The following is a 17,168-nucleotide window of genomic DNA, read 5'->3' as shown; positions in this document are numbered from 1 at the left end:
GTGGTACTACAGTGGTGGTCCAAAAGTGACGATGCAGATTAAAAATCCTATACTAAACCCACTAAAATCTAGATTTTAAAACCTAGATTTTACTTATAAAATAAAAATAAAAAAATAAAAGAAACAAATATTAGAATAAATAAATAGTTAAATATTATTATTATACAGCCTTATTTATTATATTATTTTTCTTTAATTTTATATTAATTTTTAAATAGCTATTAAAAAACGGGGATATTTTATATAGTGGTTAGTGTGCTATAATTTAGCGTATTTTCCACTAAGATTCTGGTTATGGGACCGCTAATCCGCTGTAATTATAGTGGGTTAAAAAATCTAAAGAATCTTATATTTAAAATAATAATATATATATTTTTTTACTTATTATATAAACTTTATTTAATATATATATAATATTCTTATATATAAATAGTTATTTTTTAAAGTTTTTTATTACCTTTATAATATAAAAGTGTGGAGTAATTTATTATTATAACATAGGCATTTGTATGGGAATGTGGGGTTGCATCGTCACTTTTGGACCGGGACTGTACCACTGATGGAGGAGCTGTGGTGCCTTGGAGGCAAAGAAAGGCACACCACCCTAAAGGCTGGTGAACAGACGAGTATCAACATCACGGATGGCTGCCGCCGAATCAAACCACACCCGCATCAGGTAACGGTACACTGCCTACAGTTTTACACGCAAGTACTATCGGCAACGCACAAATGATTCACGGAGAAGGGATCAATGCATCATAATCTCCCTTTGTGCCCGACATATATTGTATCCTGACTAGCCAGCCGGGAGAATATCGAAAACCAGGAAATTTGAAAACAATTGGCATTCACCGTCACCCGCTGCACAAATGGGCTTGCAGCAAAGCCTGTTAGACCGCTGAACCGCCCTATACAAATTAATTTGGAAACTTTGGTAATATTAATCAAAGATTCTCCTTCTCCCTGAGAAACTGTGCGCGGGGGCCTTTTTGGAATATTACGCACGCAACATCACCAAAAACGCTGAGATAATAACTTTCTTTACGTCATTCCAATCGGCATTTTCTGCCTATTCAAACTGGCTAACCTTCTTCTTTATTTCTAGCACAATGCCTCGGCAAGCTAAGGTTTAATTCTATCATCACGATACTCCCAAAAAGGCCCAAGTCAAAGGCGCTTTTGCCTTTGCCCAGCGGCAAAAGGAACGCTACAGTTATAGCTTTTCCCACAACGAAATTTCCAACGCTTGCCAAGTCAACAAGGCCCATGGCCGGAAGGAACTGCTGTCACAAGGAGACCCTGATAAGTTGGAAAGGCTTCTATGGCTCGAAGACCCGAAGCTCGCTGATTGACCTACGATCAGCTTCTTTCTGCTGCTGGAATAGACAAGGAAGTCGGTTTTCGAACGCTTCGACAAGCCCTCGGTACGTGGCCCTGGAGGAAGTGGATCGCGTGCCCTATGGCGGCGAATTGCACAACTTCATGAAGATGACAGCCGTTTGTCAGAGGAAGATCGGGCGACACTTTCATTCCGATAGAACGAGAGCCTGCCGTGGAAGGATATCTTGGGAGGACCAGCAAGACTGCATTTGCGCCGCGAACCACCTAGGATACGCATAGCTCGACAACATCGTGGAGAACTTTTGCATCCACAAGGGTCTAAAAGAGCTGCTACAATACCTGTGGAACTGTCAATTACGTCGAGTCTACCAGAAAAGAAAACACAAGGCATATGGGAACTTTAATAACCCATCATCCCACCTCTGATGGCATTTCACACGGTAATGATCGACTTTCTCCTGGCGCATCCGACCGGCGCGATCCCATGCTAGGATTGTCACCTTATAGGGACGGGCTCCGCCGGTAATGAGGTATTTGAGAAAGCCAACAATCATCCGAGCCTCTTGCAAATTGTTCACTGACATCTTCTCCAGCTTATGAGGGTGCTCGTGCTAATACCACCAGAGAGTTGTTGCAACCATGCCTTCGACAAGCGGGCGCAGCAGCGCTGATGGGTAGTCTTGCAGCATTGGGTAGGATGTTTGGACAATCTCGCGGGTCTGGGGGATTATGCGCCGCTGCACCTAAAGCCTCTTGACCGGGAAGTTAAGCACCACGAGGCGCTCAAACATAGAGACATTCATATGCAAAGGAGGTTCGGAGAGACGGTGGACGGCAACATAAGGGACCAGTTGCTTGTGATCACCAACGGGTGCCAACCACCTCGGGGACAGGAACATTACGGCGGCGATGTTAAACTCTTGGGTTTCAGCAGCCTCCTCGATCAGCAATAACAGTAGGCGTCAGGGCAGCATTAGGCCATGGGACTTGGCCACGCCTGTTATTATGCAGCTGACAATATCAATGCCCTCAAACTCAATAAGATGCGCGTCCCTAGTCCAACGATTGATTTTCAGCCTCTCGCAGGCCTTGCTGTACTCTCACTTAACTGTTATCCAACTTCTAAGATGACATATTCTCTCATCTACAACTTCAGGTAATGTAAAGTATCTCCTTATTGCTTTCTTTAATATAACAATCCAAGCATAGTACTATTAGGAACATATTTGATTTTTACTTCCAGCTGCAACTGGAGATATTAATGCTGTTACTACTAGTTCAATCTATTGTAAACAGGGCAACTTTTTTTAAGGTGCAGGGTTGGCCCATGCGCGCAACGTGCCGTAGCGTATCTCTACAGTTGAATGCTAGCTCCAGGAACGCTAAGGCACAGCGCATTATAATGAGACTACCTACCTGTACTATTGAACCTACCTGAAAGTACAGGTACTACCTACAATAAACCAAATCAATCATACATAAGAAAAAAATCAAACAAAGTAAAAACGCAATATCCATTGATAATGAATGCACTCCATTATATAGGCCTTCACGATTTTTTATTTTCCTTCAACTCTAATGAAAGACTCCTTTAGACAACTACTAATGTCTTTTTCCCAGTCTGCCAAAATCCTGGGAGCGCAAAGTGAATATGCGCACACATTGGCAAAGCGGGCGCACGGACCTTCGAGACAATCACGTGGGCGGTCTGTGCGCATGGAATATTTATTTTGTGCGGATACTTTTTGGTGTCTCGGTAATTTTGTCCTTTCAAACCTAAGTGGGTCCGTGCGCACTATATCACCCGCTGTGGAATCTCTCCCACCACACACCCACTCACTCTTAACAACCAACCAACTTTGTGCATCCCTCAATATATGCCACCCCCCCCCCCCCCCCCCCAGTCTCTGCAGCTTATGAACAATATGCAGGCTTCCGAAGAGTGGACCGTGGTGCGCCGACGATCTCGACGCATTCAAGGACTCGGTCCAGGCCCTTATACTCTCCCAGACGCAGCTCGAGCTGTCCCGCATCTTGCTGTGGAGGAGATGCAGAAAGACTTCGACAACTACAACGCTCAGTTCAAAGCCTCGAACACTGCTAAAACTCTTCATGATACCATCAAAGAGTTTGCCTCTGATGCTTTGAACGTCAACAATGAGAAACCTGTCACCAAGGCCATCAGCCTGGGTATTGGTTCCTTTGATCCTGCTGATGGAAGCCCGCAGCTCAAGAGACGAGCTCATATGCAACTTGCTGCTATGCTGCACATGGTCAGCTTGCTTGGTACTGTTTTCCCTCTTCTTAGCTTTTGATCGCTCCTCTGCACCTTTCTTAAACTTCTGATTGCTCCTCTGCACCTTTCTTTAAACTTCTGATCGCTCCTCTGCACCTTTCTTAAACTTTTGATCGCTCCTCTGTACCTTTCTTAAACTTCTGATCGCTCCTCTGTACCTTTCTTAAACTTCTGATTGCTCCTCTGCACCTTTCTTAAAATTTTGATCGCTTCTCTTCTCGTTTCTCTACACCACGCCCGTCCACTAACTTTGTCACGAAATAGAGGAGAACACCAGCAGCGGGCAGATCAAATGCACTTTCCAGGAGCCTCTCTTCACCCCCAGCGACATTGCTTTTCTCACCGCAATGGGCCATGAAGTGGTTGAATCGCCCGTCGCCAGCAACTCGGTCACTGCTGGAACGCTTTTCTTCGGCCCCCATTTGTACAAGGAAGTCTACGGCATGGCTCTCAAGGGAGAGATCCCAGTAGTCTGGGTTGGCACTGACTGGGTTGTCTGGGAAAAGTAAGTTGCTTTGATTTTCTTTCCTTCTTTCCTTTTCAAATTGAAAAGGAAATGTATATACATGATATTAATTATCTCTAGGGCCAATGTTTCGCAGTCGAAAGAAGAAGAGAACCACCTTGGCGCCATCAAGAAGATGCATGAGACGTATAAGCACGTCCCCTTCCCTGATGATGAGAACAACACCATCTTCTATGGAACCTGTCTGTACCTCAAGTACCCTGAGCATCCGGCTACTGCCAAGTTGGGCCTTGTCAACGTCCAGGACGAGCCAGGTGATAAGACGTACACTTTCAACGTCCAACGCGAGCAGCGTGCTCAGATGAACTACATCACCATCGAAGACGATGATGAACCAGCTGAGATGGATGATGTCCACATCAAACAAGAGCACGTTGAGATGGATAATATCTTCATCAAACAAGAGCCTTTTTCCGATTGATTTTTTTGCTACCTTGAGCCGTCCCAGCCCCCGGAGTATCCTCCGAACATAGTAGTGCAGGGTAGGGGGGACATTGGAAGAAAAGACTGGCGGATTAAAAAGATTTAAAAACGTGAGAAAAAAAATGTACAATAGTGATAGAACAAGACTCGCAGTCAGCAGGTAGAGAGAAGTGCATAGTAGCACACAAAGAATCGATCGTCATTTCCGTCATGCCTCATTAGCTGATTAAAGACTTTTGTTCAAAGAAAAACAGGGCTAAATCTCAAGACACTTGTTATCGAGAGCAAAGAAAAACAAAACAAAACAGCCCTTGGCTTCTTTAAACAGTCTTGCCGCCGCAGTCGGGAATCTTGACTCCGTCTTTGAGCTTCCGGTTGGCATCCATCAGCCCCCATTTGTCCTCCCACTCCTGGCCCGGCGTGTTGTAGACGACCTTCCACGGCTCGTCAAAGGCCTCAAACCAAAAATAGTTTGTGCCGTTCTCGAGCGCCTGGCAGACCCAGTCGCTCATGAAGGTGTTGAGTTCGTCGATGCCTGCCACGGCGGGAGCATCGCAGGTCGACGGACCTCCACAGTCCTTGCCTCCTCCCGTAGGCCAGCCCGTCTCGGAGATGACGTTTTTGGACTTGTCCGACTTCCAGAACGGGCCGTCGTGGTCGCTCCAAAAGTTCCAGGTCCAGGCAGCAGCGTCAGTCGCCTTTGTTCCACTAAAAAAGGGGTGAACGTTGGCCATGATGTAGTCGCTATCGGCAGCAAGAGCTTGAGTCCAGTCATCTCCCAGGTCGGAAGTAGCGACGGGGAGATTCAGGTTCTTCTTGGTCAGATTAGTGCGCACGTCGTCGAGGAGGTCGCCCAAGCTGGCAACGGTAAACTGCTGGCGAAAGAGCACTTCGTTGGCAACGATGATACCCTCAAAGGGGTCATCGCCGTACTTGTCAAGAATGTTCCACATCTCCTTGAGCTGGCGAGCGTTGGTCGTGGCGTTGTTGTCCTGCCAGACGCCCAGCCACACCTTGATGTCGTTGGTCATCTCCAGCTGGGAGATGGAGTGAAGGACCATCTGGGTCTGGTTGCAGTCAGTGCCGTAGAGACGGATCTTGTTGGTCAGCTGGCTGAGCACGGCCACATCACGAGTGATGTTGTTCTGCGATGGAGGGTTGTGCAGACAGTCGGGGTACTGAGTGTTGAGAGGCGTGTAGTCGACGCCGGGGAAGACCTTGTGCAGGTCGGGGTTGTTGAGCAGGTCCTTGATCTCCTGGCTGTTGATGTCAAGATCACCACTGTCATCGTCAGAGCCACTGCCACTACCATCACTTCCACTTCCGCCGCTGCCACCCTTGGAGCCGCTGCTTCCACTGCTGGACTTGCTGCCATGTTTACCGACTTGACTTCCGACGACGCCGCCAACGACGGCACCGATAATGATGACTACAACGAGGATGGTAATGGCCCAGCGCCATCGTTTGCTCTTGGTTGCTTGCTGTGCCATCCAGGCCGACTTTTCTTCGGTGCTACCGTTATCAAAGAGCATGCCTCCGCCTTCGTCCCTTCCGCCATTACCCCCTGCTGCTGCTTGAGCTATACATATCAAGCCGTCAGCGGATATTCATCCCATGGAATTCAAAGCACAGGCATCAATAAGAACAGCAGCCAAATAGAGAGAGAGAGAAGGAGGAACAGGCACCGCGTCTGATGTGAAGAAATCAACTCACCATTACGACCCAAGGCGCTCTTGATGGCGCCAGCAGCCAAGGCTCCTCCGGCTGCAACAGTCGCAACGGCAGCTCCCTTGGCTACTCGATCCGAGTTGGAGGCGCTCAGGATGGAATTGCGCTGGCTACGTCGCGAATAATCCAAACCATCGTCGCCGTCATCCACAATCTCATTAGGATTGAACATGCCCAGCATCGGATTGCTATTCCGCGAGTTGGGCGGATACATCTGCGGATAGTGGTCGTCGGCATAGGGATCGCGCGTGCTGCGGGAGGGCGATCGCGAGCTGTGAGCTGCAGTCGGCATGCCCAGGGGGTTGAAGGTGGTTCGCGAGCCGCGCTCATCTGGGGGATAGTCGTAGCCGTCGGGATATCGAGCGTGGGATGGCGGCGGTGGCAGTCCGCCATGGGCCGCCTGCATGCCGCTTTCTCGTGCGTTTCGCTCTGCTACTCCATAGGCAATGCCAGCCATTCCTCCAGAGGCCATGTCGCTGAAGTTGTCAGCGCCGGGGGTCACATTGTTTTGGGAATATCCTCGGGAGTTTGTCATGTTCTGTTGCGCATACCCGTCATTGCGTGCTCCGCCGGCAAAGTAGCCGTTGTCGCCCTGGTGATGCTGAGGCGGGGGAGGAGCCTGGCCATCGTAGTCGTACTCGTAGCCTTGATTGTGGTCGTAGCCGTAGTTCTGGCCCTGATGCTGATGCTGATGCTGGTGAGAGGGCACCGGCGGAGGCTGATGCTGGTCGTGATAGATCTCGGGCGGCGAGTAGCCGCGGCTGTCGGGGGAAACTCCTCGATGCGACTGGCCGTAGCCATCGAGAGGCTCGCTCTCGGGAGAGTCGCCGTGTTCACCGTAGCGCTGCATGGCGGCTTCGATCTGGGGCTACACAGAGTCAGTGGATTCGTGATTCTGGCTCGCGACGTTTTGGCGGCCAAGAGCAATTGCACGTCGAGCCGCTTCTGCGTCGCAATCGATCAAGGCCAATTGGGATGGAACTACCTAGGGGGGGGGAAGAGCTTTTTGTTTATTGGAAATCCCAACTCAATGGCGGGCCAACGCAATGCCGATCAATGTGGATGGATCAATGGAAACGCAGCAGCTAGTCGACAGGGATTCAGATTCGCAAAGAGAGCAGCAGCGCGCAAAATCAATCAAAGGCGCATGCGGGTAAGCACAGGGCGCGAACTGCAGTCTGCAAGATGTAGATATAAAAAGAGAAGGGGAAAAAGAGGGCCGTGGGGGGGAAAGAAAAGAAATGATAGATATCTTTGGTGATGGAGATGGGACCTGGTAAGCCGACCTAGGGACCGTGTGAGCGATCGTGGGACTCTGGAAAAGCGAATGACTCTCTTCCTCTTCTGCTTTGCCTCCTTTATGAGCTGTTGAAATGGGGGCTCGTATCGTTAGTCTTGAAAACGAGAGAGAAAGACTTTTGGCTTCGAGACGATACACGAGAAAACGCAAAGACGAACCAGGAGGGGGGAGAGAGAACAAAGCACCAGACAGACCAGAGCAGCTGCCAAACGCCCGCTCTCTCGTTTCTACTGCTTCAAAGGGACTTCTTCACACTGCAAAGAGAAAGACGGGAGGATGAACAAGAGAGAAACAGAGAAGCCTCGTCAGCTCGCGATGCGTTTGCAAATCGAAATCGGGATCACGGCAAACCGCGTTATGCACCGGGCTAAAGCACATCACCCCAAACTACATTAGCCTCCCTCGTAATATCCGCGTGGCTTCAGCACAAATCCGCTGTAGCTGAGCGCCGCTGCCACCCAAGAATAACCAGCAAATGGCACTATGGCGGCGGCTGAGGCCCTTTTGCCCCCCCCTCCTGGCTACCACTAACACCCAATGGCGCAGGTCGCCCGCCTGAGCTGCTAACTGAGAGTGGCTATAGCGTCACCTTGAGAGGCAGAAACAACGAGACGCAGATTATTGTGGCGGCCAGGGGGTGGGAAATTGGGGAGTTTGGGCGGACGAGACGCTGCTTGTCGACTGCACTACTCCCGGGCTGTCTCTGTTTCTCTCCGGCAAATTTTGGCAGCGAATTGATGCGCACAGGATGAATCCCAGCCTCTACATGCGACGGCAAGACTCTTTTCGAGGCCCCTCAGTTGAGCGTTGAGGCGCGAAAATCAAAGCCGGATGGTGCCAATATTGGTACTGTCTGGGTCCTCCAGGTGGGTCGAGCCAGCATCCCCCATCTCATCTCCCCAGATTTTTTTTTTCCTCGTATGTCTCATCTCAGCATTCGTATTTTGCCAGGCATAATCACCAACAGAGCTTGAAGCTGCAGTATTTGCAATACGGACGGTTGTGATGGAAAGCTTGGGGCACGGCACTATCGGCAGTCGTTCGAGCAAAGAGATGAAGCTTCCGGCGATGCCCGCAGCCCAAAGTATATTGCTATTACTACTTGCTCATACGAGGATTCAGTCAGCACTTTGTACCGTTGGCGGGCACTAAATATAAATTTCTGGATCACAGTCTCTGTTCGCTGCGCCCATTGTTTTACCCTCCGCCTGGCCCCGTTGATCTTTGACGCTCCGTGGCCCCTCATGCGATAATAGGCTGTGAGAGATGCAATCAACAAAATCCGTCAACGCCGGCTGAAGCGGCTCTTTTACGAGGGTCAAGCCTGTGATTCGATAGTCGCTGGCAGCGTGTAGAAATAAAGGGCATCTCGCGACCGGTTCAGGGATTCCTCGGGGGCACCACGGCAGCATTTGCCGCCAAGTCATGGTGATTTCTAGTCGCTGTTTTTTTTTTTTCTAATTCTCCCTCTTTCTCTTTGCTGCCACTCCTGCGTTGGACATGCAAATTGCTCTCTTTTGTGATGTGGTCCCCCGATGGGTGTTTGTACTGGTATCAAAGCATCAAACTGGAGCGCTGACGAGCGGGTGGCTCCTTATGTAGTCATGACAACCAGACCATCAAAGACGATCGTCACGAACCATGCGATGAAAGTCCAAAGACAGCCCTGCGCCCACGTCTCTATGCCACATTCAACCAGACTAGGCCCAAAGGGCGAGACGGCAGCCCGACGTAATGGCCCTGAATCATCAGACAAAACAGAACCGCCGCGATGCGTGAGATTTTATCCACCAAACGTGATTAGCGCTGCCGCGTAACTCCAATGTTTGACTGTGTTCCCAAAATACTCTGTGCCTTTGCCCACTCTGCCATTGTCAGGTCGGCAGTGCCTGCAATCAAGCACAAAGGTTCAAGCATCGTTACCCACTTCCAAGCCTCCTCGGTATCAAACTAGTACGAGTAACTCTCTGCCGGGTGTGGAATCTGGCTACCGAGCGGCGCCTTGTCTGAGACTGTTGCAACGGTGAAGAAAACGGATTCGATGGAGAAAAGGCGGGCTCTCAAGAAAGGGCCTCGGCGTCGTCCGTTGGTTGTTAGTGGCTGCATGGCATGGCGTACAAGGCACGAGGCACAGGCACAAGAGATGAAATTCTTCCTTGGCAACATGCACGTTACATGTGCATACATGTACGGGACGCACCGTTGCCTTGCGCTTTATTGTTTTATTGCCTCGTACCTGCAAAGACGCCCCTCTTGACCGTGGCCAGCACATGCTCCGAACGAAGCACCGAGTCGAGTCCGTCCAGAGTTGCGCCGCTGCCTGTCTACGGGATCAACCAACGACGCCCCCCCTGTCTCAGTCTCAGACTAAACATGTGGATTTTTCCTGTGCCTTGCAAAGCATAAGCCATGGCGAATGATGGTACATACTATTGTATCCGTAAAAAAACGACTCAATGCCTAAACAGCTAGCTGGCCGAGCTGCAATTCTGGGGCAAGCGGCATGTGGGCAGGCTCGGCTGTGGTGGTCCATGGATGGGCTCGGAACATTGACATGTGTCGACCGATGCCGCTTTGGCGTCCTGTCAAATCTCGTCGTGCGTGATGTCGACTCGATTCGTCTTCGGCTGCATGCGTCGCCCATCACACCTACGGCGTAGTCCGTGATGGTCCCTTGTGCAGAGTGATATCGGCCTGAACAAACCCATGGTTAGCTCCTGTACCAATGCCAACTACCCATGCCGACATTCATGCCAAAGCGTACGAGCACTCGCCTGCATGTCTAAGGTATGGGTAACTAACCCCAAGGGCGTAGGTAATTCTCCCACCGCTGGCCGATACACGCCCCCATGAAAGTCCCACTTCCCGCTCACCAAGCCGAGACCGACCTTGGACGACTACCTGGATGACGGGACTGGCGAAGAGCGCGATTTAGAGTAGGTCCTTGCTGTAAACCAGGCGGCTGTTTCTTACTTATCCATGACAAATGCCGTCCAAAGTTGGTCAAGAAACAATGACTTTGTTGTCTCAGTCCCAGGCGTATTCCGGCATTGGTGATCTTAGCGAGGCGCATCTGGTTCCTGTCTAGCCCAGAAAAGGGCAATCACACGCAATAGAGGCATATCAGAAGGCGAATCGGAATCTTTTCTCTGGCCCTTGTCATCAATGCTTGTAGCCATGGCTCAAGATCTGGCAATAGATTGAGAAAGTGCTTTGGAAAAGAAAGAACACAAACGCAGACAAGGACAAAGACAAACCAGCCAATGAATAGGAGCGAAAGTCCCAGTGTTGTTCAGTTCGCCGCCTCGGCTAGAACCAGCTACCGAGGGTTCGGTATCCGATTCTGGACGCCTGCGGCAGTTGTACAAAACGTCTCCCTTGGGGTCAAAGCTTATGTAGCATTCTGAATCGATTTCGCGATGATGGACGAAAAAGGCAGCAGCGATACCAATTGCAGCAGTGGATCGAGAGTCCCATTATGAGGCTCGGCAGGGCTAGCAGTATCCACATCGTTTGCAGAATTCGTGGCCTTTGTCTCCCCAGTTCTGTGCCTGTGCCTGTGCCTGTGCCTGTGCCTGTGCCTGTGCCTGTGCCTGTACGAATATCCGAGCATGTGCACCTCGCTAGGATGGGTTGTAGCAAGCGAGAGCGAGAGAGAGAGCGAGGAAACCAGATGCAGAGCAGTTCTTCGAGCATGGGCAAGGGTATATCGTTGTAGCAGCCCAAAATTCCTAGGGCATGATTTCATTGTCGTTCTTGCTTCTGCCTTTCCCGGTTCCCCATCGTCACTCATCTGGCCGAAAAAACAAAACAGGACCGGGGGTCAACGTTGCTTTTTGTCTTTTGTCTTTGCTTGGGTTCCATCAGTGTCTAGAAGAAGAAATATGATTCCGTTAGCCCATCTCAAAGCCCAGTACTTCGTAGTGTCTTGGGAGTCTTACAACGTGGCCGGGGCCGCCGATGGGAATCAACCCTTTTGGTGGATAGACCTCTGAGCTTATTATGCACACGATGTAACCAAAACTCAACTTGTCAAAGCAGAGACTGCTGCTCCTTGGGTTTCTTCGCAGTCCCATCCGGCAATTGACTTCCCCTGTGTTCGGCTTTTGGCTCAGATCCGGATGAAGCTCCGAGTACCGTGGCAGGTTGTAGATGCTGAGGGAACAAACAGCTTTTCTTTACCCCTGCCTGTTCTTTTGATCCTCGGCTATGGGATCCATTCGCCCGGTTCGTTGATTCCATTTTCTGTATTCGTGATTCGAGGTGGAGTTTCCTGGGGCTCTCTTGAAACGGTTTTTTTTTTCAGCAACGTTCTAAAAGAAGCGAAGGATCGTACTAACTAGCGTCACAGTTGAAGCTAGCTGTCCAACTCACCTGGCTCAGATATATCAACAGGAGCGTCAAGGAAGAAAATGTAACCGTGTTTGACATTCCAGCGTTATCTTTGGTAGCCATGTGCGTGTTTGAAACAAAATCGGCAGTGTCAAGCAAAGCACGTGCAAATCCAGAGAAACTCTGATCAAAGCGGTGAACCCCTCTGATAGCCTCACCTCAGATAATCTCGGTAACTCTGCCGCCTTTCCGAGACATTCCTAGAGATGTTTCTAAAATCTAATAATATTCACAGCAATCGCAGTGCCTTATCTGTAAAAGGAGAGCTTCAACAGGAATGCCAACGAGCTTGAGCGGATTCAGACATTCCTCGGCTTAATTAACGGCGTGGCTGAGCCGCTTCAATGTCCGCTTCAACGTCCGCTTGGTATTCAGCCCGTGAAGGGAAGTTGGCTGGAGAAATGGTCGATAGTGGCACACAAACATGGCCTGTCATTTTATCTGGCATGGGGAAGAGGCGTTCCACTAGGTAAATCGATTATGTACAGAACTTGTCAGATAGTGGGCGGCGGCTGAACGGCGCCATTTCAGGTTTTGACGTGGCGCTAATTCTTTTCTTCTTACGTGGAGATTCTTTTCAGGACAGGGGTATCGAGGGTACAGCAAGGCAGTTCCGCGTTGCTGGTAAACCCCCCTTGATGCTTGAGAATTGCAGCTTCTTCTCGAGGTGAATAGACGCTTCTGAAGAGCGGAAATAGACGGTTCAAAATGTCCCGTCTGGTCTGTTCCATCTTGAACACCTACCCGGCAGTTGGGGAACAAAAGAAGTAAAATTCCGTATCTCATGTCTCTTTTGTGTCTGGCTAGCGTTCTTGGTGCCTGGATGGCCAAGGAAATGGGCTTACAAGCGGGAGGAGGCGTTAATCTCACCTCTATGCCGAATCGGCGCCTTTCGAGAGGATCTGCTGGCGGCTGTGGGAGCGTGAAGCGGCAAAACACCCCGGCCAACGCTCTCTCTCTCTTGCAACCTCTGCTTCACAAAATCAATGGACAATTATTCGGCAGTTTCAAACGACACAGATGGTGCAAGGCCAAGCGTCATCAACGCAACATGTCCAAGAGAATCCAAAACTGGAGCAAGTGCCGCTCCTCCACTTCTGCCACGATCACGGCCAAGGCAATCTTCAACACGGCTCCATCCCGCCCCAATTTAAATAGCATTTCCATCTTGGAACTAACGACGGCTATTACCTAGTACAGTACGAGTACAGATAAGTACAGACAACAAAACATCCCCCAGTTCGAGCATCCCTGCCAGGCTCCGGTCTCTGCTTCCGACTCAACATCCTTGCCTCGAGCGTGGGATAGCGGCATGCCATCTTGCTTTAAACTGTTCCCCCCTAGCCTTTCAATTTGCCTACGGCTAGACTATTTCGTTTTGCCTCTTCTTCTTCTTTGTCATTCTTGTTTTTTTTTCCCACCCCATGTCGACTTGCTCCTTTGATCATCCGAGAACGAGTACAAACGTTACATCTGCCTGATCCAGATCCAATCCTGGCTGCTGTGGACTCGTTGGACCACTTGGGTTCTGTGTCAGATTCGCCTGGCTGCGCTATATTCCGATCCTATTTGTATTCTCCAAACGCCACTTCCCGAGCCGGCACATCTGAAGCAAGGCCCCGGTGCCCAGAAATTCCTTCTCGTGTGGCTCAGCACAGACAGATCCTGAGCTAATATCCATCAACGGCCTTGTTTCTGTTTTTTCTTCTTGCGCGTCTTGCTCCTTCGGCAATCATTGCAGTTTTACGCCGGCCAGGGAGGGAGGAAAAGAAAAGAGATGATGGAATGAATGTATAAAATCAAAGAGTTTGGAGCGATCGAAGCAACCGTTGCGTTTAGCCGTCTTTTCTGGATATACCCTACCTACCTTGACACGACCTGTCAAAAAACGACACAGCCGCCACCCCATCTCCATAACCGCTGACCAACCTCAGGAGCAACACAAGGATTCAACATTCACGAGAGCCCCGCTGATGCACGATTTCTCCGCGAGGCTTTCAGGCACAGGCATCGCCGCGACAGCATGGAGATACAATTCACTCTGCCGATCAACCCCGGCAAAAGCAATCGTTCTGCCGAGTGAGTCACGAGTTGCCTTTTGCTTCTGATGAGGGCAAATCCCCTGGTTGCGGTTGTCCTTTGGCGTGTCCTGACTCCTCTTGATACCTTTTCGAGAGCCCATCTCTTGTGTACCTACGCATATATCTTGTTACTGACAAAGAGTACTTCTGGAGAATAGTCGCTCAGCTCCATCTCAGGCAGATTCCGCGTCAAGCGGCCAAGGTGGCATCCATCGCTTTGCCCTAGATTCAAGAGCAAGACACACTCGACGCAGCTCGACTCGCGCGCGCACTGGCTGCACGACTTGTAAGTAGAAGCATACTGACCCCTTAATTTGATTCCTTTCCATATGTCGCTAATCAGACGCTGTATCGACAATCAGGCAAGTAAGTTGCGCCAAAGGTTCCATTACTACAAGCTTCTCCATCAGACTCTTTGCCCCCCCTTCGTCATCACTGCGCCTTGCTTCCCCGAGCTGACTCCCTTCTTCCTCTTCTAGAAAACGCCATGTCAAGTGCGACGAGACTCGGCCAGCATGCCTCAACTGCATGAAGTGGCGCGGCTACTGTGATTCCTACGCAGACAACCCCTCCACCTCCTCCTCTTCTTCTTCCTCCCAGCTTCAAGCTCGTGCCCAGCCGTCCAAAGGCAAACTCATCCATTCCAAAAAGGCACCTCTACTCATCATCGAACCCTCCGTCAACACTATTCGCTTCGCCAATAGCGACCAGCACGATTACTTTGTCGAATGGTCTCACCTATCCGTCACCTTCCTAGGCGGATTCATCGACCAGACTCGTCTTTGGACTGCCACGATGCCCCAAGTTACTCTGGAAGAAAACACGTTGCGGTACGGGGCCATGGCTGTGGGAGCCTTGCGAAAGGCATACCAAGTCCAAGGCTCGGAGCTGGGGCTCGACAATAACAATCGCCACTACCTCAACGCCATTGTCTATTATTGCGAGGCTCTCCGAATGCAGTCGGAGATGAAGCCTACCAGGGAGGGCCTGCGAACTGCTCTGCTTTCCTCTCTCCTATTCATCTGCTTCGAAACCCAGCGAGGAAATGTCCCAGCCGCCCTTAAGCACATTACGCACGGCTTTACGATGCTTAACGAACTTGCTAACTGTACCGACAAAGCGCCTGACCTTGTTAGCATTGCTCCGGCGCCACCAGCCCTGGTACAAGATATTCTAGACTGCTACAAACCCCTGGAGTTGCAGTCGCGATCCTTCATGGGATCCTATAGGAAATTCTTCTTCCCACCGAAACCTCCCCAACAGTCTTCATCACCATCACCATCTCCATCCGACTCCTCAGCCTCGCCATCCGCCTCCACCTCATCGCTGCCACCGCAGAATCCGCAACAACAAAACCAAAAGAGACTCGAATATTCAAACACAGCTCAACCGACGGGCCACAGCCCCTCGAACCAGCCTCAAACACCTCCTATGTCGTCGCCTCATAGCCCCCAGGCCCACACGACAGGCCTACCGAGCCCTCAAAGCCAGGGCGATCCTTCTTCTCCTCAGCCGCCCCCTGCCCCTAGACGACCGCCAGGAATCATCCCGTTTACGAAGCACTCTCCATATTTTCGACCAAAACTAACCCGAATTGTCTCCTTGGACGATATGCCGCGTACCTTTAGCTCGTGGGATGAAATGCGTGACTATTGGGGGCTTGTCCAGAGGCAAATGGTTCGTCATGTTCCTATGCTAACCAGAGTGACGTCGGATCTTGCTCTTCACAGGACAACCGACCCTGCCGAGTTGGAGAGGAAATTCGGAAGCCTCAAGACGAACGTGACGCTGTCGAAATTCATTGCAGAGTCACGATACTGGCTGCAGCGCTGGACCGAGGCCTACCAACCCATGTATCAGGCCGTACTTCGCAACGCTACAAACGATCGGTCGCTTTACCTACAGGCCATGAGCATTCGAATAGAGTATCTAATCCTCTATATTTACACCACCGTCCCTCGCTACTCCAGCCTTATAACCGTCAAGGGCCTGACGCCACAATACCGCGAAATCACTACGCTCGCCGAGGAGTTGCTGCAAGCTCGACCCAACTGCGGTTTTGCCATGGACGCAGGATGGACATGGCCCCTTTTCGTCGTCGCTTTTGGCTGCCGAGATCGTACCGTTAGGGAAGAGGCAATTCGAATCCTTGGCCAATACCCCATTCGCAACGCCTTGCGCGACAGCAGAGTCTTTCGGGCCATTGCCATGAAGAACAACGAGACCGAAATCACAAATGGCATAGAGGGCGACGAGAATGAGCAATGGATGCGTCTCAGGAGGCGCGAGCTGGTCTTTGAAGATTTTGGCTCCTCCATCATCTTCCGGTTTGTGCAAAAGGATCCTGTGACAGGGAAATGGGAGCTGGTGGAAGAGGCAAGCGACTTTTTGGTCGGGCCTGATGGTCGCCTTCCGTGGCGGAGACAACCAATCTCTGAATCAGAGTCGATTCTTTCTGGCGTATGTTGATAACAAACACGAATAAAACTGTTTTCTTCCTCCTTTCTCTCTCTCTCTCTCTCTCTCTCTCAGACTACATACCTGATATGCTGTTGCTAAGCGTTGCTAGGTAGTCTGGCTTCCGTTTCGAACTCGCTTTCCTGAGGTATTGTTCCGATTACGAGGCACAGTTGGCTTGTTAGAAGCGCTTGGAGATCTGATTGAGGCAAAGAGTTGGGTATTGCAATTATTTTCAATTTTACTTTGGGTTGTTGAATCTGCCTTTTCTTCCCACGCTGGAGAGTCTTAAAGCTACTCCTACATGTCAGGACCATTCTAAAGACCAAACATGATGCATACAGAACCTGTATTATTGATTGTAGACTTGTTGGATTTTGCATCACGGAGTTGCGCCTGGTCTTTTGATTTTTGCAGCGAGGTTGGATAATATAGAGCAAAAGTTGTGATGTGCATGACATCTATAAGCGTAATTGGTTTAGTGGTAAAATTCTCCGTTGCCATCCGAGCAACGTCGGGGAGCCCTGGGTTCGATTCCCAGATTACGCATTGGAATTCCTTTTTTCCTTCTTCTTCTTCTTCTTCTTCTTCTTTTTTTTTTTTTTTTTTTTCGTGGCCAGCAGA

The 17,168-nt window shown here is 50.3% G+C and overlaps 3 protein-coding genes across 3 annotated transcripts; 2 read left to right on the top strand and 1 right to left on the bottom strand.

Annotated features, from left to right (window-relative positions):
* Positions 1-3,218: 3,218 nt before the first annotated feature.
* On the top strand, positions 3,219-4,584 carry Triagg1_6410 (uncharacterized protein; the record flags this gene model as incomplete). The annotated part of the gene is made up of 3 exons (XM_062901032.1): positions 3,219-3,627; positions 3,902-4,142; positions 4,224-4,584. The coding sequence occupies 3 exons, from the start codon at positions 3,219-3,221 to the stop codon at positions 4,582-4,584; spliced, it is 1,011 nt and encodes a 336-aa protein (XP_062754663.1).
* A 322-nt stretch (positions 4,585-4,906) lies between these two features.
* Triagg1_6409 (CAZyme family GH17) lies at positions 4,907-7,164 on the bottom strand (the record flags this gene model as incomplete). Its single annotated transcript, XM_062901031.1, has 2 exons — positions 4,907-6,165; positions 6,300-7,164. The coding sequence occupies 2 exons, from the start codon at positions 7,162-7,164 to the stop codon at positions 4,907-4,909; spliced, it is 2,124 nt and encodes a 707-aa protein (XP_062754662.1).
* A 7,451-nt stretch (positions 7,165-14,615) lies between these two features.
* Positions 14,616-16,556, top strand: Triagg1_6408 (uncharacterized protein; the record flags this gene model as incomplete). Its single annotated transcript, XM_062901030.1, has 1 exon — positions 14,616-16,556. The coding sequence occupies one exon, from the start codon at positions 14,616-14,618 to the stop codon at positions 16,554-16,556; it is 1,941 nt and encodes a 646-aa protein (XP_062754661.1).
* Positions 16,557-17,168: the final 612 nt, after the last annotated feature.

The sequence above is a fragment of the Trichoderma aggressivum genome, assembly GCF_033847375.1.
Source record: "Trichoderma aggressivum f. europaeum strain CBS 100526 chromosome Unknown scaffold_025, whole genome shotgun sequence".
Taxonomy (NCBI): domain Eukaryota; kingdom Fungi; phylum Ascomycota; class Sordariomycetes; order Hypocreales; family Hypocreaceae; genus Trichoderma; species Trichoderma aggressivum.
Note: the sequence above shows the minus strand (reverse complement) of the source record. Positions and strands in the feature narration are given on the sequence as shown.